General features: G+C 39.6%; 1 protein-coding gene across 1 annotated transcript in view; it reads left to right on the forward strand.

Moving 5' to 3' along the window:
- Positions 1-26065, forward strand: part of MYO16 (myosin XVI) — a 424936-nt gene that overhangs the window by 153124 nt on the left and 245747 nt on the right. The window contains exons 16-17 of the mRNA XM_059685100.1: positions 21602-21713; positions 25498-25615. Of these exons, the coding sequence (XP_059541083.1) occupies positions 21602-21713; positions 25498-25615 (230 nt within the window). The remainder of the gene's footprint in view (positions 1-21601; positions 21714-25497; positions 25616-26065) is intronic.

Here is a 26065-nt window from a genome sequence, read left to right on the forward strand (position 1 = left end):
CCTGAACATCCCACAAAGGGGTTCCAGGGAGCACTACAGGATGCTTTGTGCCCAGGCTGTGGGAGGAATATGAAGTAGAGGCTGTGAGCAGAGAGATGGACACAGTGTGGCTAAGTGGGTGAAATCACGGGTCACGGAGAGAAACAGAAACACTGCTGAATCTAATGGTCCATAGAAGAGAAACAGGAGTGGTGTTTTCTTATATAATTTTTGGAGAGAAATATAAGCAGTGCCACAAATAAATGAATACTCGCCAGTTGTGGGCTCATTCCAGATGGGCTCTTTCCTTACCCGAAGACTACGTCCTTCACACTGACAAATGCTAATAAATTGCATCCAACTCATAATCAGTTCACCTTTTGAATTGCTGGTGCTAAATAATATAAAACTATAGCATACTGCAAAAATAACTTATTTCAGATTGTAGTTCTAAAGGTTATAGGCGCTTTGTTGGGGCCTAAGACTACTAACATGTAAAATAACCTGTGGCTGACTTTCCAGAGTCCTAATATGAAAGAGACCTGTAAATAGATCTTAGAGCAGTGGTTCTCAACCTTGGCTGCACATCAGAATCACCTGGGAATCTTTTCAAAAATCCTGATTTCTGGGCCTCATCCTCCGGAAATTCTGTTTCTTTGTTACTGATGTTGTGGCCCGACCCCATAACAAAGAAACAGAATTCCCGTAGGATGAGGCCAAGAAATCAGGATTTTTAAAAAGATTCCCAGGTTACTCTAATGTGCAGCCAAGGTTGAGAACCACTGCCTTAGAGTGTGATATGAGTGAGAGCCACCTGTGGACCTCAGCCAAGAAACACATCTCAGAGAGCATGACTCCCTAGCGAGCGGAGGAGCACGCATTCACCAAATAAAGAGAATGCCCCAGATGGAGATATAACCCAACTAAAGGACACCCAGGGAAAATGAGTGTGTGTGTCCAAACACCAATGATTTTCCTAAGTGAGGAGTAGTAAATAATGAATTATATTTGCACTTCAGCATCTCTTCTCCCTTATGTCTTCCCCCACCCAAGAGCAAGAGTGATCTTTCTAAATTAGTGATTTCCAACATCCCTTGGGGAGGGGGAAACCTACGGATGCCTGCCACTTCCCGGAGATGCTGCTGTGAGTGGCCTAGGGCGCAGCCTGGGCCTTAGCCTCGCCAACCTGGGACTCTCCTGTGCTCTAATGAGAACCACTATCTCAGGTAAATCACAAGCAGTGGTTCTGCAGGTGCCCCCCTTCTAGAGGTTACCTGCGAAACCCAAACAAAATTTATTTTGTTGAATTTATGATCAAATAAGACAACCTGACCTGGAAATGTGTTTATATTTTACCAGATTTTCAAAATTTTGCAGATCATCCTTTGAGAAAAGTAAAGCCAGATATCCCACTGTGTGAAATCAAACCTAAAGGGCGGACATAACATTGTCGTGGCAGGGAAGCGTTGATCACTTTACGGAAGTGCAAACCAAATTCCGTTCTCACAACAACCTCACAAGGCAGGCCTTTCCTGCCATTTCCACCAAGAATGGACAAAATACAGACAAACCTAAGCTCTGGGATGTCCAAAGCCAGGACATCCGTCACACCCAGAGCCCGAGCTCGCACACTCTCTGTGCTGCACCATCTTGCCCCCGTGTTGCCAGACACATTTTCAGTAAGGTCGCCAGGAACTGCTTAGTCAGGGCTCTGATGGAAACTTCTTTGTGAGAGTTCTAGAACTTTCTATCTTCCTGAATCTCTCCTTTTGAAATCCCTGCTCCAATCCCCAGTCTATATCAGTCAGTTCAATTGTCAGCAACACCTCTTTTAAAGAGGCACCCTGTACTTGCCTTCCAGGCTGTCCTCTCTCCCCAGCCTTAGAAGGGAGGACTGTGAAGGGTAGAGAGATGGGAGAAGCCTGAAAAAGAGAGGAAACTGGGATGAATTCCTGAGGCCTTCAGGAAAGAAGTGAGGAGAGCATGGGACTGGCCGGAGGTGAGGAAGGCTCTGAGGATGAAGGGCAGAAAGGTCTATGCCAGTGCCAGACATTTCCTCATACATTATGTCAATAAATGCGTTAATATAAATAATTATTAATAATGCATATCATGACATAAATGTATCAGGCATGTTATATATCATTTTCTATGTAGATGTTATGTAAAACATATATTATTACATATAAAATATTCTTATCAATCATAATATGTTATTAATATGTGTAGTCCCAAGTGTTTTATATCTGGTCAGAAGTGAGTCACTTACCTAGAAAGATGGAAATTTTTGCATTTGGGAAAGTCATGTTGAGTGGATGTTAACATGTAAGAATGATTTATGATGTATATAAACAACTAAACATGAATAATTGAAAGGAAGAATGGAGAAGTTTGTTAGGTAAAAGGAGTGGATGTGGACAAATTGTGTAGATTTAAAATTTATGTCAAGGAACACACAAACAGAAGTACTATAAATTAAAATTCATAGAAAAGGAATGGGCCAAAGATGTACTTATTTTTTAACCTAAATTGCCTAAAGTAAAATAGTGAACAAAGCATATTATCAATTGATAGTTTTTATATCCATACCATATTTTTAGATGCTTATGATATACTTACTTAAAAATGAGTCTTATATTTTAGCCATAGAGTAAAGTCTTATACATCGCCAAATTCAGAAATTGTACAGCGTATATTCTTTTCACAATGCAATAAAATTACCAACTTAATAAAGAAGCAAAGACAAACACACAAAAATCACTAAAAAACTAAATAGTTATCATTGGCAATATGGACAAAGACTATAACCCAATAGGTAGTGTTGCTACATAAATAAAAATCTTTTGCACAAATCTGAAATTGGCTCTAAAAGAAATAAGAAATCAAATTAGATGAATATCGAGGGAACCCAGGCTATTTCCACCCACAAAATGAGCCATGCCCAGGAAATTCCTAAGAATATACTTTGAAACCTTCAAACAACAGAGAATTGTTTGAACCATTGCAAAACTTAAAGCATGAAGAAAATCCTTTGTTTCTTTTGTTAAGAAGACAGCCATATACAGAAAAACCCTAGCGTTCCAACAGATATATGAAATGAGGCATGTTCTCACAAGTAATCAAGGAAATGCAAATTGAAAAAATAGTCAGATAACATTTCGCAATGACATCTGCAACAATAACAAAAATCAGAAAATAGGAAGAGTGGGGCACTTACACACTCCTGAGCATTCAAATTAGTACAAACAATTTGAAGTACAATTTGGTAATATTTAGTAAAGGTAGACCTATGGCCCTGGTCAGGAAGCTCAGTTGGTTAGAGCATCATCCTGATATGCCAAGGTTGCAGGTTCAATCTCCAGTCAGGGCACATAGAGGAAGCAACTAATGAATGCATAAATAAGTAGAACAACAAATTAATCTCTCTCTCTCTCTCTCTCTCTCTCTCTCTCTCTCTCTCTCTCTCTCCATCCCCCCTCCCCCTCAAATCAGTAAATAATAAAAAAATATTTTAAAAGGTGGACATATGCATAACCTATCATCATAGGTCATTATTACTCCACAAGGGGCTCTTTGTAATATCTGGACACATTTGTGGTCCTCACAACTTGGGGAAGGGGGTGTTACTGACATCTAGTGAGCAGAGGCAGAGGGTGCTGCCCAATAACCCACATTCCACAGGATGGCCCCACAGCAAAGAATTATCTGGCCTCAAATAGTCACAGTCCTGAGGTGGAGAAACTCTGACTTCGAAAAATCCACACGTGCATAAGTAAATATGTACATGACTTTCATTGACATATTCTTAAACATGCAAGCAAGTGGAAAAGACAATAAATGACTATATTTAAGGAAATGAATACATTGCTTAGACTGGAGTGGTGGTATTTTAAAACAATTTAAGTAAATGAACCTAAAGTATATCTGTTAAGAATAGATCTTAAAAGTTAAAATTGAGTTAACAAAGCAATTTTTCTGAGTTATGCGTGCAATCTGAATACTACTTATGTAATTTTAAGTACACACAACAATATGTACTTTATAGGTACTTTTATATAATTTAATTTTATTTAAATACTAGAGGCCTGGTACACAAAATTTGTGCATGGGGGTGGGTGTCCCTCAGCTCAGCCTGCACCCTCTCCAATCCAGGACCCCTCGGGGGATGTCTGACTACCGGTTTTCAGACATCCCTTTCACAATCCAGGACCATTGGCTCCTAACCACTCACCTGCCTGCCTTTCTAATGCCCCTGACTGCCCTCCCCTGCCAGCCTGATCTCGCCCCCAACTACCCTCCCCTGCCGGCCTGATATCACCCCCGACTGCCCTCCCCTGCCAGCCTGATCTCGCCCCCAACTACCCTCCCCTGCTGGCCTGATATCACCCCCGACTGCCCTCCCCTGCCAGCCTGATCTCGCCTCCAACTACCCTCCCCTGCCGGCCTGATCTCACCCCCAACTGCCCTCCCCTGCCAGCCTGATCTCTCCTCCAGCTGCTCTCCCCTCCTGGCCTGATCGCTCCTAACTGCCCCTGCCTCAGCCCCCACCACCATGGCTTTGTCTGGAAGGAAGCTAGACATCCAGAAGATGGCTGGTCAACCGGTCTAATTAGCATATTACCCTTTTATTAGTATAGACTAAATTGATATATACACATTTGATCATATTTATTTAATATGGAGAGAAAGGAAAAGAATGTGTAGATGGAAGTGTTTATTTTATCTGTGAAATTTATTTGTAAACAATAGATCTGAAGTAAATGTATAGTAATATTGCTATTTTCATATTTCTGGAAAATAATGCATTGGCTGTCTCTATGTTCCTCTTTTAAAACTTGAAACTTATCTGATATTCAAAAAAATTTTAAATTAAAATTTCAGCATGTCTGTGCTAGCAACACATCAAAAGATACACTAATAAAATAAAGAACAGGCAATTATCTGACTTGTAGATATAGAGGCATAAATAAAATATTAGCAAATTGAATCTAACAGTCCATTAAAAGATGCTCAATGATCAATATTAGGAAATTTAAATATTAGTATACATCACATCAATAAGTAAAAAGAGAAAAATCAATCGACCATTTTAAAAGGTGCCAAAACACAAAACAGCCAACTCCAAAATCTTCTTTTAAATTAGAAGTAAAAGGAGTCTTTTGGAAGACATCATATTAGTGGTGAAGTAGTTCCAGGCTCTTTTTAGCCTTGATTCTAAAGTTGGAATCATTGTGATAAGAGAATATTAAAAGCAATGCCATTGTCAAGAAAGGTAAGACAAAATTACCATCCTTACAAATAATGTGATTGTCCACCTAGAAAATCCAATAAATTAATGCAAATTTTTCACTCTAATAGTGTATTTTAGTAAAGTTTTGGGTTCAAAACAATCATATGTATATGTAAAAAGAACACATATATACCAGCCCGTAACCACTTATATAGAAAGACAAGAAGTAGTTCTTGAAATGATGCTGCTAAAAGATGAAATATCTGTAAATGAGGATGACCTATTCAAAACATTCACAAATAAGATGCATTCCAAGAACAAGGGTTTTTAACTCATTAGGCTCCAACCGTAAAAACACACGTACACATATTTACATACACATGTCCTCTTCTATCTGAACAGCTCTGTTTTACCTGTTTTATATGTTGGAATTCCTTAAGATTCAAATTCAGAGTTTTCATGATGGGAAAACTGCTCTGAGGCATTCTATTCTCATGGATAGAATTATTTATCCATCTCTCTGACTTTTCTTTCCAAGAGAATTTCCTACCAATTCCCTCCAAATCTTCTGCCCTCCTGGAACAGCACACCTCATGAACATGCTCATACATCTCCAGGGAATGAATGAATGAATGAATGAATGAATGCCTTCACACTCTTTTGCATGGATTCTCCTCTCTTCCTAGGAAACATTTTTTTTTTCTAAAAATTCATCTTGAGTACCTCTGTCCTTTGAGGCTTTCCCTGACTCCTTCCTCTTTCCTTTGTAGTCAGAGGTAATCTCCTCCATCTTCTTAACTCTAGTAGATTCTGTGCATATCTTTACTGTGGAATTGCTCATGAGTTATATATTTTGACTGCATTGCTGTTTTTCTCCCAAAAGCAAGTATCCTAAGACTTGAGGCCATGACTGAATCAACTTAATGCATGTAGGTCCTGTCACCATCATTGACACATAGGAGGTTTGCAATCAAATGGATGAATAAATAAGTATTGTTATATGGGTGTGCTCTCATGTGTGTATAAATTTCTAGTTTTATCACAATGATTATAGATATGAATTTTATTTATTTATTCAGTTGGAGACTTCCGTTTGCAAATCACCAGATGCATTTATTTTACTCAATTTGAAAAATTATTGGCCATTTTCTTGGTGAATGTTCCCTCTTCTTTGTTTTTCCTCTTCTCTTTTTCTGAAACTTTTTTTTAGATGCATGCTGTTCTCTCTCATTCTGTTTTTCTCCCCTAACTTCTCTTTTATAGTTTTCAACCCTGTATCTCTCTCTGCTTCATTCTGGGTAATTTCTTCTGCTAATTGTTGTCTACCAATCCATTTTTGAGCAGTGATTAGTGTGATGTTTAATGTATACATTAAAATTTAATTTCAGTGACTTTTAAAGTTTCTAAATGTTCTTCTTTGTTCTTTTTCAAATCTGCTTTTTCTTAAATAGTAATTCCTTTTATTTTCTTACATATCCAGTTCTTTTAGTTGTTTTAAACACTTTTGTTACACCATCTATAACCAGTTTGTAACCAATATTAGCTAAAGTTCTTGAGCTTCTACTGTTGATGTTTCTTATGTCTGCTGACAGAAAGGATTCTTTCTTTCAGTGTTTATCGTTCAGTGAGTGACTTGGTGCCTGTGGGAATCCTGTGTGGCCACAGTGGAGGGTTAGCTTTTTAGAGAAGGTGTCCTTTGGTTCTGATCAAATGATCTGGGAGTTTTGGGAACCTCGGACTATTAATATGTTAACTAGAAGCCCGTTGCATGAAGATTCTAGCAATAGGCCTTCCTTCCCTTGGCTTCTGGCACCGGTTTTCCTCCGGCACCTGGGACCCAGCCCTTTGGTCCGACCACAGCAGAGAAGCCAAGCCTCTTCAGTCTTCAGTCTTCACTCTGGCCAGAGCCTTCAGTCTTCGCTCCACACCCGCATATGCAAATTAACCGCCATCTTTGTTGGGTTAATTTGCATACTCATCCTGATTGGCTGGTGGGCATAGCGGAGTGACATCAATTTGCATGTTTCTCTTTTATTAGTGTAGATTTGTATGTCCTAAAGACATGTGGAGTCTATATTTTTATGTTTAAGCCCCTAAAACTAAGAGAGGACTGGCTATGCTTCTAATTTCTCTAGGGCAGACATTTGCCTAACGAGAATCTGTCTGGAAAAGTGTCCTGTTGCTTGTCTGTATCTGTGAGGTGGACATGCTCTGGTATCCCTCCCACTGAGGTGGTAGTCTTTGATTGTCCGGCTGTACATAATTTCCAGGGCCAAGAACATGTTCTCCTTCCCCATGTGCACTGTAGCACCTTGGTTAACAGAATAAGTCAAAGTTCCCATAAACCTGAGAGTCAGGATGCAGTCCCCTTTCTCAGTGAGATGTTGGCTCTCCCTTTGCAAGCATTTTTTCAGTGTTTCTCATCCACACCATCTCAGAAGTGTACTAATCAAGGTGTTCTCTGCTAATGATGTACTTCCTGTTTGAAAAAAATGAAAGGATTTTGTTTTTCTTCACTATACATGCAGAGTAAGTAGTGATTTTAGGTTACTTTAAGATACATGTAGAATAGTTCATCATATTGATGTGTGTGCACATGTGTGATTTTAAAGCCTCTTTACATCTACCCAGGAAATGGATGTTACTAAATTTGATTACAGCTAGATATTTTGACAAATTCTAAACACTTATGTGCTTATTTGGGGATTATTGTTAGAGATAGCTAATTCTTAGCTTTAACTTTTAGATTGGTTAATCTAACACTTTTTTTCTGAAATAAAGTCCTCAAAACAGTATCAACAGAAGGCACTGTGTGGCATTGCTCAGAGTGATGCCATGTTCTTGTTGATGTCCTACTGGGTCATGTATAATATAACATCTGTGTGATATCCAGGTACAGAACAGTTTGTCCCAGGCATACTGCAATATCTCACCTGTTTAAATATTTCACGGTAAACAGAACATCCTGCAATGATGACTGATTTTATTTCTCAATTGTCTCTTACATCAAACACATTACCTTGGTGAAATAATCCACATGTTGTACCTGTAAACCCTCACCATAAAACTCCTGCCTGCTGATAACCTTTGCAAAATAAATTAATATTAAAAAGAAACCCTAAACACTCAAAACATCAAAGGTTACTCCCAAGTGAGGAATTAAAGTAACAAGATTCTGATATCACCATGAGTATATCCCAGTGAGTCTCTTCAGAAGAAAATAAAACTCAGCTACTTGAGTCTCTGTTACACAGTAGACCACTTCCACTTATTTTTCATAAAAACGATCACTTTGGTATGTTTTGCTGATCTCCCTCTTGTGTTTCTGTGATGGGGAACTGCCCTGAATCCTTAGTAGGAGCCGTGGCTGGAAGCGCTCAGTGGGTGTAGATTCCCAGGAAGAGCAGGCTCTGGGCAAGGCCCACTGTTGGTGCCTGATGAATGGTTCTGGTGAAATCTAAAGGAGTGAACTCATTTTAAGTGGAAGAAGCCAGAAAGAAGAGGCCACTGGGAGTCAATGCAGGAGGAGGGTCCTGGGGATGGACTGACAGGAAAATTCTACCCTTCACTTGAGTCCTTGCTCTCTGCCCCCTCCCTCTTCTGAAAGCTTGATGGAGGGAAGGATCCTGAGAAAAACACCATGAAAAGAGTGAGCTCCAAAATTGCATGAAGGAATCAGAAAATGGACATGTATGTCTATTTGCCCCTTCATAAAGAATGTTTGCCAAACATTGATTTAATTGAAAGAAATGCTTTTTCTTTATGGTATTGACATGTAAACTCACTACAGCAATGAAAGTTCAAATTAAACAGATCAAGCCAATTTGTTGATTGAAAGATGCAACAACATTTCAGTATTTAAAAAACAAACAAAAATATTTACCTTTTAAAATATTGGTTTACCTTCTTGGATTTAGTAATTAAATAATCATTGATACTATATGTTAGCATTCTACATAATATGTAATATAATGTATATATGTAGGGTGTCCCCCCAAAAATGTATATATAGTAACAGCTGATAGCTCAATTTTGAAAGTGAAATGTATTTTAATAAACACTGCCTTTATAATTATTCAAAGTGTGTGTATACATCTTTTGGAACTATATGGCTATCACTTTGTCTTGACACTTCTGTCTTCCCCACTGTTTCTGGACAAATTCTGTATCTCATTTGTCTTTGACTCCCCAATAATCACAATTCTTGGCACGTATAGAAACTCAGTAGTTTTGTTTACTGGACTGAAATTTTATTATCTTAAATTAGCAATTTATAGTAACAAAAACATGGAACTCTCCCCAGTGTACAATCTGTTCAAGTCGGTCTTTATGAACCTTCTTTGCTTCATCAGAGCAGCATAGATCTACTGCAGCACGGTTAGCTGTGTTCAAGCAATTTTCACAGTCTAAATTTTCATTTAAAAATCTTACCTCTTAGTGACTAATGAGAGTGGGGACCTTGCTTTAGTCAGACTTATGACCTTGTGATTGGTATTAAATTAAACATTTAGAGATAGAATGAATAAATTGACTAATGAAAGAAACTGTCTTATTTCCTGTGATAAGAATGTCCATCCAATGAAAAAAATGAATGTTCTGGCAGAAAAGAAGAAAAGTATGAAAATATTTTTATGAGCATAAACTTTGTGATTTTAGCATCCTACGCTAGACAAATTAAACCATGGTTGACAGAATGTTGTCTTTAAATTTCTGCTTTAACTACAGGACTATTATTTGCTAAGATCATATCAAAATATGTAGTGGTTGCTGAAATGCAAAATAACTTAGTAGCATATCATTAAACCCTACAGCAATTCCCTGCTCTAGATCATTAGGGAGATGTCGTACAGTTGTTTGAATGTAATATCATCAACATTTTAAGTGTCCTACATTCTCTGATGTTTTAAAATGGATTTTGTTTTTTTCTTTGCCTAAAACGTGTGATGGATGCCATGACTTTCAATTTCAGGAGGAAGAAATTTCCTATCGGAAAACAGAGATGAGTGGGCAGTGAGGACATTTGGAATAGTTGGTGTTAGCTGATTAAGGTTCTAAGCCAGAGTGGTAAAAACAAAGCTCAACACATGACGGAATTTCATACGAGGTGTTTCTCTTCTCCCTCCACCTCCTCTGGATTTCTAGCCATTACCACATGGAGAGTTCCTGCTTGCAGTAGTGCTGGTGACAGACACATCATTCTGCAAGGGGGAATTTAAAAAGGAGAAGGAGAAAAAAAGAAAGAGGCCAGCCCACTTTATCCTTAAATAAAACTTTCCGAAGAAAATCATCTTTTTATCCAGAAAGGAAAAAGGAAATAGGGCATGAGGACTCTTTTTTTAAAAATCATTTTTATTGATTTCAGAGAAGAAGGGAGAAATAGAAACATCAATAATGAGAGAGAATCATTGATCAGCTGCCTCCTGCATGCCCCTACCTGCCCCCCCCCCCCCCCCACACACACACACTGGGAATTGAGCCCACAACCCAGGCATATGCTCTTGACCGGAATCAAATGCGCAACCCTTCAGTCTGCAGGCCAACGCTCCATCCACTGAGCCAAGCCGGCTAGGGCAGGACTCTCCTTTTTAAAATAGTGATTATGGTTTTTAACTTCATTAGTTCATTTAATTAACTAATTATGTAAATTAATTATTTCTTTCTTAACTTTAAGTTTTAGATTCCCTAACAAATCAATTCTTCCTCATTTTAGAAGCTTTTATTTTCATGAAAGTTGAGAATCAGAATTAACTCTGAAGTGTTTGATAACTTAAATACTGAAATTATTAGAAACAACAGATTGGTTTTTTAAAAAAAGCTCCTAGAAGGATTTGTGTAATGTCTAAAAAATCCACAGTACAAAAATTTTATATTTATTTCTAAAGATATATAGTTTTGTACATTTGAAAATGGAAGATAAATTTGACAATGACGATGCATCTGAGTTTCATTATATACCTCCTTATATTTTTATTAACATCTGTAATAAGTGGAATTGGTTTAGAAAACTGTAAAGTTACTTCTATAAAGAATAATATTGGCTGAATAGTAGCAGTAATAAAAGTTTCATTTAATTTCTGCTAGTGCATGATAAGTATCACATGGTCTTACTCCTATGTGGAATCTAATGAACAAAATAAAATGATGAACAAAACAGATCCAGAGACAGTGAAACATGCAACAGACTGACCTATTTCAAAGGAAAGGTCTGGGGGCCTGGGACAGACAAGGGTGGAAAGAAATTAATCAAAGAACTTCTATGCACATATGCATAACCCATAGATAAATAACAGTGAGGGGGAAGTCCTGGGGAGGGCAGGAGTGGTGTGGAGGGGGTTCAGTGGGGAAAAAAGGACATCTGTTATACTTTCAACAATAAAAATAAAAAATATTGAGGAAAAAGTTAAAACAGAATGTTAATTATTCCTTTGGGTTGATAAACATATTAAGCCCAGAATAATCATGCCTACTGTTCTTGAATATTCCAGAGTACATCTTTGGATAAATTAATCTTAAACATTTATTATGGATTCAGTACTTTTCTATGTAGCTGATTGCTTTTTTGTATTCTTGTATAAATTACTTGGGTATCTCCTATTAATATCTCAAAGTGAAAATATCACATCTGGAACTCAAGCACATCAGCTGACCTTTAATAATAATCTTTTCAGAATTTTTGACTTTCAGTTAATTTCTAAATGTAAAAATAAAATGATATTTAAGCAACTTGCTTGGGTCTTTTCTGAGAATTTTCTTTTATGTGGAAGGATTTTAACCTAAACATACAATACTACATGGTCAGGGACCACTTACTTAGAGTATTAACCTATCATTTAAGCTCCATTTATGGTTTTATGAATAGGGTTTTGTTATTAAAAGGTAGAAATATTGAATAGTGTTCAGCATGCAGGTAGAAATATTGGAGTAGTTAAAAGAATTTTATAACTAACCTGAGAATAAATAAAGAGCTTACTCTGAGTGCTAATGACTTCTTTCCAATCATTTTTCTTTTACATTATCTTGGCTCTGTTTCAAAAAATTATGTAAGTTGTAATATTGTAAGTGAATTACATTTTTATGTGATATACCATGTTGTTGAAAATATGTAACACACTTAAAATCACAGCGACAGGTAACACAGAGATACCTTTCTAGAATCAAACCCAGGACCTTTCAGTCCAAGGGCTGGTGCTTATCCACTGAGCCAAACTGGCTAGGGCAGTAAGATTCTGTTTTGGATGTGGGCTGGTGTGGCCTTGGTGCATGGGCCCGGATGAGCAGGAAAGGAAACCTGGGGGTGCAGGTGGCGGGAGGTGGTGGCAAAGAGCAAAGAGCAGATGATGTGGGCCCTGGCAAGCTGTGCTGGGGAGTTCACGAAAGGAGCAAGGCTTTGATTCGGGAAGTGAGCTCACTGAATTTCCATTCTGAAGAGAGAACTTTGACTGCAATGCGGAAAATGGATTGGAGGTAAGCAGGCCTGGGTACCTGGAGACACAGGCCCCTACAGTGTGTGGAGGATTTGAAAGGAGGGAAATGGAGCCTGGTACAGCCCCAGGGCATAAGGTGAGCTAAGCTTATCTCTAGATGCTAGAGGTGGTGGAATATGGAGAGGGAGGCACACCTCTTAAATTCCCCGTGAATGTAGAATCAACCCCCTTAGGCAAATTTCCACAGGGTATTGGAGGAGAAATAAGTTTGAACATTATGAATATCCTAGTAGTGAAACCGAAAGGAGAGAGAAGCATGGTAGATACTAGCATTAAATCATTTGAGAGGATATTAAAATTCCCTTTTATGCCTACCAAATCAAAAGAACTTGCTTGGCATATTTGTGGGTTGCAGTCAACATGGTATTTTTCACAGGGATAGCAGTACATAATCATTTTTTAAAAATATGTTTATTGATTTCAGAGAGGAAGGGAGAGGGAGAGAGAGATAAACATCAATGATGAGAGAAAAATCATTGATCAGCTGCCTCCTGCACACCCCCTACTGGGGACTGAGCCTGCAACCTGGGCATGTGCCCTGACTGGGAATCTAACTGTGACCTCGTGGTTCATAGGTCGATGCTCAACCCCTGAGCCATACCAGCCCGGCAGTACATAATCATTTGATGCAAGTTCATGGGTGGGTCCCAGAAGAACTCAGGAAACAATGCATATATCAGTAGTAACTCAGTAAGTGCTCCTGTGTTTCAATGGCCTATTCTGTAATATTTACATATTACAGCAGCTTCCTTGTCCGTGCCAACCTCAGTCAGTATTTAAGACACAGGGTTATGTTTATCCTTCATGATAGTGTTACAGACGTGACCTTTCACAACACCTTACACTATGCTTTTTCATCACCATTTCCCCTGAGGGGGATGGTAGCACCTGTTCAAGCTTGGCTGACCCATATGTCTACGTGCATATATGCTGCCCATCCCCATCCACAGAGCAGGAGCAAGCCTGAGACTCACTGCGGGTGAATTACAGAAAGCTCCTCCTCCACCACCCCTCACCGCTGCAGCCCTGGGCCTCGGCTTGTTAGAAACAAGCTCATGAAAGCCAGACCACGCCACACATCCTGAGCAGAACCTTTCCCCCTTCGCACTCTCAGTTCTCTGTGCGAAGGAAAAGCTGCTTCTTCCGGTGGCAGCGGGGGCCCAAGCCCGACACAGGCTTGGGGACTGGATGCAGGCAGGGGTGTGGGCCCCTCCACACTTGTCCGAGGCCCTTGGTGCAGGACACAGCCACTGCGTTCCTGTGTCTCCACCCCTAGCTCTCTGAATGGTCAGGAAAGAAGTTAGTTAACCATAACCACTCACTATTTGAAAGATGGTAAGAGTTTAATTTGTTCCACCAGATGTTTTGACGAAATATACTGACTGATTAGAAAAATATGGACAAACTATTCTGGGAATGTCATAAGACCCAAAGTCTCCCCGAATGCGTAATTTATTAAATGGATTCTGTTCTTTTCCTGAATTTATTAAACGATTCCGTGCTTTTCCTGAAGACCACTGGCAGGGTTTCCTCTTTCCAATCAAAACAGTTTGCAGCTAACATATTAACATTCTCATTGGTGGAGACTTGTGTATCTGAAACTATGTTAATAACAATCTTAATCATATTCTGTTGGGAGCGGGGAGGATTTAGAGTTTGTTAATACTTTCCAGGTAGTTTCAAGACAATAAAGAACAGAATTTCTGTTTGAGGAGTAAGGTGGGGATGGGGGGGCGAGAAGCAGCACTTTGCCATCTTCGTTAGTAAACCGTAAACAGGGTTCTCTTTATTGTTGCCAACTGTTTGATTTTTGCCTTACCTGGTTTCTGTTTACATATTAAATGTCCCCGAGTCAAGGCAGCTTTGCCCACAGGAGAGAAGACCTTGTTCTTTTGTATTTATGCTTCTGATAAAACACTGAGCAAAACATCCTGTTTATAGTCTATGAGCCTCTGACTTGGTAAACGGGCCGCCCTCGTGCTTTTAAGGACATTGTATATCTTTTCTTTAGATGTGAGTCTTCATTCCCCGTGTGTGTGCCTTGGGCACATGCAGGCACACAAGCAGTCCTTTCCTGCCTCTGAGTGGGGGTGCCTGGTGAACCTGGGCAGAGCAGCTGTTTTTTTGTTTATTCTCTTAGTTGGTTTTCTTTTCTTTCCTTTTTTTTTTTTCTTCCTTCCTTTCCTTTTTTCTTTCTTACTTTCTTTCTTTCTCTCCCTTTCTTCCTTTCTTCTTTCTTTATAGTTGACATATAACATACTGCAAGTTTAAGGTGTAAACATGTTGGTTTGATACATTTATATACTGCAGCGGTTCTCAACCTGTGGGTCGCGACCCCTTTGGGCTTTGTATAAGAAAACATTTCACAGGGGTCGCCTAAGACCATCCTGCATATCAAGATATTTACATTATGATTCATAACAGTAGCAACGTTACAGTTATGAAGTAGCAACGAAAATAATTTTATGGTTGAGTCACAACATGAGGAACTGTATTTAAAGGGCCAGAAGGTTGAGAACCACTGATATACTGCAATAATTGTCACCTAATTATTATTTCTTTTTCGCGGTGAGAATGATTATAATCTAGTCACCTAGCAACTTTGAAGTAATAGTCCAGTATTGTTGACTGAAATCACTACTCTATGTGCTAGATCTCCAGAACTGACTCATCTGCTGGTTGCCAGTTTGCCGTGTGAATGCAACACTGTGAGACAGCAGGCAGGGGCATCAGGGGGGTCACAGGGCCTTGAAATTCCAAGGTAGAGTTTTTGCAAATGGCCATTGTTTGTATTTGATATTCAGATCATGCTACCTTGAATTTCCAGTCTTTATGTAGGAGTGGCACCATAGGCTAGGGCAGTGATGGCGAACCTTTTGAGCTCGGCATGTCAGCCAGCATTTTGAAAAACCCTAACTTAACTCTGGTGCCGTGTCACATAAAGAATTTTTCTGATATTTGCAACCATAGTAAAACAAAGACTTATATTTTTGATATTTATTTTAAATATTTAAATGCCATTTAACAAAGAAAAATCAACCAAAAAAATGAGTTCGTGTGTCACCTCGGACATGCGTGTCATAGGTTCGCCATCACTGGGCTAGGGGGTAGCGGTTTTAATTTGTCCCTTTATGCAGTACATTCTCAAGGAGTTTTCATTGTGTACTCTTGTTAACACAGGAAAATTCTCCTGTGATTTAATGCATGACTTAAGTTTATCCATATGTTCTCAGAGGGCCTAAAAAACTTAGTTCAGGATCTTCTTTTCTTTACCACAAAGCATAAGTATCAGCACAAACTCTCACACACATTCACATGTACACAGTACAGTCACACACAGTTCACACATGATTTTGTCTATAAATTTGACGTACCTTGGAAGATATATCACTGTAACGCTACTTGCCATGACAGTCAACAAATTGGAACAACGGAATAATTCATTAGAAATAGCACATAGTCAACATTGGTGGTTACTGACTTATTTTAAATAAATTTAACTTGCAATGAAAATTTTTTCTTATACAAAGCCCAAACAGAATTTTGCACTGCTCAATTTTGACACATTTTTATTTTGTTTGCTATTTTGTTTCTTGCAAATGAAAACAAAGATATTTGTATATTTGATGCAGGTGTGCTTTTTCATGCTGATCTATAAAAATGAGATTTATAAACTTGCTAAAAAACAACAAAAAAAACAAACCACTATCAAATGTGGTAAACAAAGAAAGTATGAAACCCCAAAGAAACTATAAAACACTTTTCTAGAACTAATAAATGAGGTAGGCAAGTCATTGGAGCAGGACTGAAACCAGCTATCACTGAATTCCATTCTTATGTCAAAGATGCTTGGGTCATGCCTGGACATCTCACCGGGGTCTTCCCAGGGACCTCTCGGAGAGGAAGCTGGGCCCTGCGGCATGTCCCAGGCTTCTGCTGAGCTGTGAGCTATCCCGATTCACACTAGTAAAGCAAGTAGAGAGTTGGGTCAGAAAATAGTACATTAATAGTGAAATGCCTTGTGAAATCTTCAAACTTCATGAGATTTTGCATTCAATTAAAATATATTTATATTTCATAATAACTTCATTGCTTAGTTTTTGTCCTCCCACATTTTCAAGCGAATAATATAAGTTAGGAAGATGCCTAATGAGGCTGTTCAATCTCTCTTTCCCTGCCATCTCCCCTGCAGGAAACATATAATTGAGCTTGAGAAGAGCTGAGGAGTTAGGACAGAGTGTGTGTTGGTTGGCTAATGACTGGAGTGGTTACGTTAAACAAGTTTTGATTTCCTTAGACCTCGAATGGGCACAATACTAGCTCTTGTCATGATCAATGTGGAGATATTAACTGAAGAAGTGCTTTTAAATATCCAGTCAATGATTTGACACGTGGCTTTTCTCTTTGAGTGGAATTAATCAAACAGTATACATCCATCTGTAACTTTTAATATTATACAGCCCACATGTCACAGTCTTGTACTCCAAAGTAGAAACAACATCTAGAGCATTCCCTGGATCTGCCAGTGTTAGAAACAAAATGACAATGATTCTTGATTCAACCAATGATAAAGTCTCTGATGTTCCTGACTCTGGACATTGAGATATTTGTATGTTGCCAAACATTACTGTGCCAAGTTATGAGTTAAAATGAGGTAATTAAAAAAGCAGATTGAGCTATAAGTTTATGATTTGGAGTCATGAAATGTTAATTGAAAATATATCGAACACTGAGTACTAAGGTTTGAATGCTGGGAATTGTGGGACAATTAATAGGTGACAAAGTTGGAAGCTCAGATAAAATACTTGCAGAGATTTATTTAGGGTGGTTTTCAACCACTGTGTTGAGATTAGTGGGAAAATATCAAGGAGGTATAGTTGATCTGTAACCCACAACCACAATCATTCCTATTTTTAAGTGTTAAAAATGCCTGGAAATGCACATGTGATTGTCAACTTTCAAGTGATTCACATCAGGGAAAATTAGTCAAGAAGTGAGAACTATGATCTTTTCCTTCTATCTATTACTTTTACCTAAGAAAACAGAAAAGCATATCTTATAGATTAAAACATTTTTCATTATTGAAAGCATTTGTTAAAATTTCTCAAAATGTCTCTCACTTCATTCGGCTTAGTTATTAGTGTGATTAAGAGCTTTGTTGCACAGAGCACTTTGACTAAGAGCTCCCCACAAATGCAAAATATTTTCTTTCCAAGAAATACTCATATCTTGCATATACATTGCATGCTGACTACAGAACGCATACCATGCACAGTATCTTATTTCATCCTCATAGAAGCATCATGAACTAAACATGAAGAATTTTTAAATTTTATTTTTTATCTATTTTCTCCATTTTATAAATAATAAAAGGTTTAAAATGTCATCAGAAAGGGGCAAAAGGGACTCAACTCTGATGCCGGGGTCCAGCCCCAGTGGGTCCAGGGGTCCCCAAAGGTGTGGACGGAGTCGGCGAAGAAGGAAGGGCACGGAGATAGCGTTCAGTTGATCAGCAGCCTAGCCAGGATCTCCAGCCAGGATCTCCAGAGAGGTTCTGCTTCGGATCTCCAGCGAGGTTCTGTAGCCATGTTCCCTCGCTAGGTTCTCCAGCCAGGTTCTGTCCAGGCTCTCCAGTCAGGTTCAGTGTCCAGGTTCCAGTCAGGTTCTCCTGCCAATCTCTGTAGTCAGGTTCAGTCCAGGATCCCTTGCCATGTTCTCCCGCTAGGCTCTGTCTCTAGGCTCCGAGGCCAGTCCCTCTCCAGGATCCTCCGGCATGCTCTCTCCAGCAAAGTTCTGTCTCTAGGCTCCGTGTAGATTCTGTCTTCTTGATTCTGTTCTAAGTTCTGAGTGTTTCTGTCTTGTTACAACTGTATTTATACCAGTTGATTCAATCCTATCAATCTCTATTACAAAGGTTAGGGCGTTTCTTATCTCCATTCCAGGGAGAAAAGATTATGTAGTTTAAGCATGATTATTCGTAGTTAAAGGGATTAATTACCCGCCTGGCACTTAGTTGAGGGGTTTTATTCCCTCCCTAACTTCAGGGGAAAATCCCTACCTGGGGATTCAACCTTTCTCTGAGAGGTGACCTTGGTTAAAACACAGCGCCAAGGAGGTGAGCAAACATATTAAGAACCATATGCCATATATGCCAGGTCCCTTGAAACAGCAAGGATGGACCGGCTCCCGGCACTCTGAGTCTTCAGATTCTTAGTTGTAATATTTTAATAGGCATATTCTTCAAGTATTTTTCTGTCCTTGTATGTGGTTTTGCTGTTAAATGATGTCAAAGGGAAATGAGTACTTTTAATTTCAAAAAAAAACTTTTAATTTTTTATACTAACCTCATTTTAAGCTAGTTTTGCTGATAACTAAAAATGATATTTCCAGTGAAATCATCCCAGATACTGTTGAAGAGTGGGAGAAATTTAAAAGTTTTGTAGAAGACACTGAGTTCTATATTTTTGACAATTTTCATGCCAACAAATGTTCTGGCTACAGAGAAGAAAGAGCAATTTCAAAGCATCATTCCTGCCATCAGGCAAACTGCCCTCTAAAAGTCTCTATTTTGGTTGAATTCCTCCTGGACTATTACATAATTAACAGCCATGTCTACAACTACCAAGATTAATTTCACATTGCTGCTTCCACCCAGCATTTAACTGAAGTAAAAACTGTTACGAGAATAAGGAGACTTGAGAGTGGCTATAATTTCTTACTATTAAGACCTTCATTAGGAAAACTGAAGCCACGAAACAGTGGCTCCTCTTCCCCCCTGAGATGCCACCACCGTTGGACCCCTGATTCCTCACCTTTCTCAGTGGGAAACTCACCCTCCACTGTAGTCCTGATTCAAACCCTCTCCCTTCCTCAGCCACTTCCTTCTCTTCGCCACACCTCCCCCAACAACTCCCTTTCTCTTAGTTTTTTATCCCATCTTTATGTGTTTCTGTCTCAGCATATGAATATTTGGATCTCTCCCACTCCACACCCCACAGACTGGACTGTTTTATCTCTATCCTTCACAGCCATGATTGATAAAAAGAAGTCCGCACAGACCCCACTTCCACACCACAGCCTCCAGTCCGTGTCCTCCCCACACCACCAACTGCTTCCTTTGACTACGGTTTATTCTCTGTCCATGTCAGTCTTCTAAATATGTGCTCCCTTTGTTGTGATGACTGATTACGTTTAATTTCTCTACTTCCTCCCTGAACACTCAACTCTTTCTTCACCCCTAAAATTTTAGCATCGCCAGTTCATTCACTCCATGTTTTTTTTTTTGCATGGTGATGATTTCCAGATTTTATTCTCGAATCTTTTCTGAGTTTCAGGTCCCTAAGGCCAATCATTTCTTTGAACTCCACTTGAACTTTAATAAGAAGTTCAAAGTCAACAGGACTAACATAAAATATAAGACTTTCTCTGTCAAGAGATTTCCTCTTCCTCTTGAGAACACTCTTTGGTTGAATGAGTCCACAGTCCATTCTTTTCCCCAGATAGAAACTTGAAAGGCACCATTGACACATCTCCTTTCTCTCCCCCCTGTATCCAATCTGCCCCCTCATCCTGCAAATTCAGCCTCCTGGATGCCTCTCTATATCTTCTTCTTTTCTTCACCACTGGTGGTCTCTCACTGGATCACCTAGCACTCTTAGTTGCCTTATCTCTTTCCAGGTAATCTTTCACGGGGATACCAGAATGTTCTATCTGAAACGACAATCTGCTCATCATTTCTTTGTTTCACGACCATTAGCACTACCCATTACCTCCAAGACATAGTTGAAACTCTTCTGCAAGGCATACGAAACTCTGGCTACGTCCCCAACCTCATCCATTTCTGCTCCCATCACCACCAGTGGTCGGCAAACTGCGGCTCGCAAGCCACATGCGGCTCTTTGGCCCCTTGAGTGGGGCTCTTCCACAAAATACCGACTTCTGCGCATGGGCCACGAAGTTTCAATCGCACTGTACATGCGCGCACGCACGTGGTATTTTGTGGAAGAGCCACACTCAAGGGGCCAAAGAGCCGCATGTGGCTCGCGAGCCGAAGTTTGCTGACCACTGCCCTAGACTGCAATTTTGCTGATCTTCCCAAGCTTCCCATATATGTCACGCACACTCAATCCTGTGTTCCTTTGTGTGTGTTGCTAATTTTTAATGAATGTCCTTAAACATTTGTTTGGCAGATTCTTATTGAAGTGTCAGTTCTTGAAACCAAAGCTTCTTTCTCTCCTACAACCATTCCTCATCATGTTCTTCAAGGTTTGGTCCCCTCCTGGGCCACTTGCTAACCCCTCCCATTCATGTCTATTGTTCTAGTTCCATACTGTGTTGTAGCTACCTCTTCTCTTGCCTTTGCCCTGGATACATATTTTTGTTTTGGCTGTTGAGCTTCCAGGGGTGAGCTCTTTATCTTTATATCCTCAGCTGGCTAGCATTGCATATTTGGCAGGCGATTCTTATGTGTTTGTTGAATGAAAGGAATAAATCAATGACATAACCAACCACTTTGTAATTAAAAGATACCGACAAGAAGAAATAATAAATTACTTTAAATTAACGCTCTTTAATAAACATATTAATGACACCGCGTATGATAGGACCCACTAAATTTCTGTGTGAAATACATAAAACACCCTGACCTTCTCTTTTCAGAAGGAAGGGTGCAGCTAAGGTGAGAACCGAGTAAAAGAGTGTAAATATGTTCTGGTACAACAAGAGCCGTTTTTGTTTCCTTCCTGAAACATCATGTGCTATTATGTATCCAAGCCTTATAAACACATGGGTGCGCAATGTCCAGGCGATTTGCATTATCCTGGAGGCCAACTGTGGCCGCAGTGACTTGTCACCACTGCAGCTTGACCAGGAGCCAAGCTATAATGCTGTGTGCGCTTTATCTTCACAGGTATTTGAACCAGACCCTAAGAGACGACCTATCAACAGCAGAGCATTCCCTGAACAGGGAGAGGTTTGCTGTTTTGAAACAAGCCTTGAATGTAGTTGGCTTCAGTAACTTGGTGAGTTATAAATATTTCACTGAGAAAACAACCTTGCACTAATTTATTAAAGTTAATCTTTCAAAAACTTTTACCGAGTCCCTATCACATTCCGGATGTGGTTGCACACACTGGTGAGTCAGCAGAGAATGAACCCCAATCTGATCTCTGCCCCTGGAGTTTACATTCTAGTGGGGAGGTAGACATACCCAAGGTGGTCAGGTCACAGGTACTGTGAAGACCAATAGGGAGTGACAAGAGGAGGGGCTGCTACCTCCAGAGGGTGGCCAAGGAGCCCTTCTCCCAAATGAACCCTGTGAGCCACACAGATGAAAAGAACTTTACATTGACAAGCGTAAGAGAAAATCGACAGAGCTGAAGGAACTATTTATTGGTGAGAATCACTGTATTACAATATCTTCCTGAATAATATAAAGCTTTTTCGCCCCTTTTAATTGAATTTATTGTGGTGAGGCTGGTTAACAAAATCATACATGTTAGGTGCACATGGTCTGTACACTGTATTGAGTGTTCACCACCCCAAGTCAAATTTTTCATTTATCACTATTTATGCCCCCTGAACCCTTCTCCACCTCCCCCTACCCCATCCCTTGAGCAGTCAACACATTGTAGTCCTTTTTTTACTTTTAAAGAATTACCAAATACATGCAAGCATTATGAAACTGAGAAATATAATTTAACATGTATAAATTTCTAGGATAATATCAATGTCCTGGATCTGCGTTGTACAGTATGGTAGCCATGGTCACCTGTGGGCACTGGATACTTGGAATGTGGCTAATGAGAGTGAGGGAATGGATTTTTAATTTTTCATTGTTTTAATTAATTTAAATTGAAATGGTATTGTGTGGTGAATGGTTACTGAATTGTATGGCACAGGTCTAGTGAATAAGAAATATGAAGTGATCTAAGCCTTGTGACTTCTCAGAATTCCCCCAAATCTCTTTCCCTTACACCTTATCTGATTCCCCTTATTGAATATGGTGTTTCTTGAATTATGGCCAGTTCCTCATTAACAATTGATATGAGATTGCATGGGTAACTTGGGTGTGCCAGTAGCCCAGAAACCCAAATTTAGTTATAGTTTTTTAAAAGTTATTTTTCTTTTCCTTAAACCACTAACTTAATTGCTTTGGGTATTTGTATGTTTTTCTCTTGCCCACATAGATAAGGCTAATGGGGCAGTGAATGGGTAGGAAGGGGTGGGAAGGTGCCGAAAAGGGAGGGGAAGGAGATGGGGACTCACCGTAAATGAATTAGCTCTGGGCTCTTTGCTTCACTCCACCCTTACCCCATTAGTGATTGAAATTCTGGGAAGGGCAATCATATGGCTTTTTTGTTTGTTTGTTCTCTGATTATCCAATCTATGTGTTTGTCTTTTACTAACTCCTACCCCTTTGCACCTTCCTGTCTTTCCACTTGCTGCTGTTGAATTTTTTGTTATTCCCCCCTTTCTCCATGCCTGAAATGTCTGCTGTCTTATAGGAAACTGGGATGTAGAGGTGGGTGAGGAACCATTCTGCCAGAGTACCAGGTCCTTGGAAACAGGGCTTTAAAAATCCATGATTGATCCTTAAAGGCAGGACAAGCAAAATATACCTCCCACCTAAGATAGCGAATAGAGAATCCAACAACCTTCTTGGTAAAAGAGATATGGGCATTTTAACAAAAGACAATCCCTTCATCTTGACCCTTTGGGGAGACTGGGATGATGACAATGGAGTCTACTTCCTAGGGATTCATCATGTCCAATGCGATTGGAAGGAAGGTATTTCTAGGCGGGCGAGGGCCTTGTATCAAGGCCTTGTAAGTGATTGTGGTCTTGGGAGTTCTGTTCACGAAGGCACCTCCACCTCTTCCCTCCATCACCACCAGCCTAGCCCGCCAGCAAGGAGGCGTGTGAGTGTTGCTCAAGGTGCCCCCTACTCTCAGAGCAATTTATCTGTGTCCCTGTCATAGTTTTTACTGCACTTTAATTCATGTTAAGGCTAGCTTTCACACCTCTGCTCTCCACCACTAAACTGTAAGATCCTTGCAGGCAGAGCAAAGCCTTCCTGTGGGTGTGTCCAGAAGTGCCTATCTCATGGCGGCGGGGGTGGGGGGAGGGGGGGGCCTAGAACATTTAACGAGTTACTGGGTTTATTAAAAGATCAAGGGAGCCCAGCCAGTGTGGCTCAATGGTTGAGCAACAACCCATGAACCAAGAGGTCATGAGTCTGATTCCCTGTCAGGGCACATGCCTATGTTGCAGGCTCAGTCTCCAATAAGGGGCATGCAGGAGGCAGCTGATCGATGTTTCTGTCTATTCCTCTCCCTTCCTCTCTCTCTAAAATCAATAAAAAAAACTCATTAAAAGAAAGGTGGTGGTGGGGGGGGGGGGTTGTCAGGTAGTGTAACAGGTAAAGTGTTATTTAAACAAGCATAAATGAATTAAATTTGAAACTCTCATTTATGATTTGGGAGTTACCAAAAAGCACTTTTAAGTCATGCCGAAATCATAGAGGGCTAACCTGAAAATGACTCGGCCATCGTTGTTGTCAATGCCTTATTTTAAAGATGATCAAACGATGTCTTATGATGAAAGTAGAGGTTCTGGAGAAATTCATGAAGTCCCATGGAGTATATTGTTTCAACTATATATTTATAAAGAAAATAAGAGTAGTTCCTGGTAAAACTTCCACAGGCAGGAGCTTTTTATTTCCAAATTGCAGGTTAGGAAAATAAGTAAAACTTTAAAAGGTTATGACACTTGCCCTTTATGGAACTTGACCAATTTTACTATTGATACCATCACACTAAGTACATATTATTCCAGAAAAGCATGTTCTAGCTTACAGCATTTTACTGACTTTTCATTCTTACCACCAAATGACTGTCCAAGACCAAATTTAAGGTATTTTTTTTATGCAGCGTTCCAGATTCTCAGATATTTTCTCTCAGCAAACATCCTTTTACTTCCTTCTACCTTCTGCTCAGAGATAGCTCTTGCCAAATTCATTTTTTTCTGAGTTTTCCTTAAAATACCTTTAAAAAGCAATTAGCATTTTATTTGTCTAGGCAGTTGTTTTCATCATGCCATCCTTAATTTTCTAGGAGAAGTAAAAAAATTCTTTAATCACAGTAACAGTTTATCCCATGAGAGAGAGAACTAGAAGGCGGACACCATGGCCCACGGTCCGTAGCGAAGCAGCCAGAGCAGCCGGGAGGTCTGATTAGCCTCCGTGCACAGTTCCTGGCCAGCCCTGGGAGGACGTGTGAACCTGACCTTCCCAGGGACGTCCAGCCAGTCAGACCACCACGACACAATGATTCAGTTTTCATTCTGATACTTTTGTGGAAACGTAATGCATGTCAGAACATCACCTCCTCACTCTCTTTTGTTTAAGGAACGAAACACTGGTTTACAGGAAATGTGCATTGAACTATGAGATTTTAATTTTGAATTAGAGATTCGAACATTCGAGATCTGAAAAATCACAAGCCTACTAATATCAAAAACATTTTTTTAAAATTTTATTTTTAACTTTAAGACAGTCAGACATAATTTAGGTATTTTTGTGGAGAAGTATTCATTATCATCAGATCTTTATTTTTCTCTGTAAGTCCTAGTGAAAATACTGAAATGCATTATGCAATAATTTCATTGCTTTTCTAGAATAGGAGCAGTTGACCACAGTAATATCATTTTTTAAACCTACTTTTAGGGTGTTAAAGGGCTTTTACTCTTTACGTCTATTTTCTTTTAAGCAACCCTGTTCCTTTTCTCTATTTATAAAATGCACAGGAGGTGGAGAATCTGCTTGTGATTCTAGCAGCAATATTACACGTTGGAGACATTCGGTTCACGTCTCTAAGTGAGGAGGACTCTGCATTTGTTTCCGACCTCCAACTCCTAGAACAAGGTCAGTGGAACAGACATAATACGTGTGCAGTTTTGCAGACCTGCCAGTAGATGGAGACACAGTACAGAAAAGCCTGGTGGAATAAACACTAGAGCAGAATTCAGTGAGAATGGTGAGGGGAAAAACAACCCTGTAACTTTGTTCTTTTTTATAAATGGCTACGGGAATGAATAACAAGATGTACATTTATGTTCTCCTGCTGCCCACCACGTTAACAGGTTGATTCTTTTGCACATACTTGGGTTTATTTATATTCTAACTATTCTCCACCCCCACCCCCGCCACCCAGTATATTTTGGGGGCACGTTATTAGCTAAACATTTTAAACCTAATATAATTGCTTTCCTGCAAAGATCTTGCCAAAAATCTCTCTCCTTTCAAGTTGCCTGTTAGTCACTCCCAGTTTTTTTGGTGTTGATTTTTCCCCCCTTTAAAATACCTTAAAACCAC

The sequence above is a fragment of the Myotis daubentonii genome, chromosome 2 (genome assembly GCF_963259705.1).
Source record: "Myotis daubentonii chromosome 2, mMyoDau2.1, whole genome shotgun sequence".
Classification (NCBI taxonomy): domain Eukaryota; kingdom Metazoa; phylum Chordata; class Mammalia; order Chiroptera; family Vespertilionidae; genus Myotis; species Myotis daubentonii.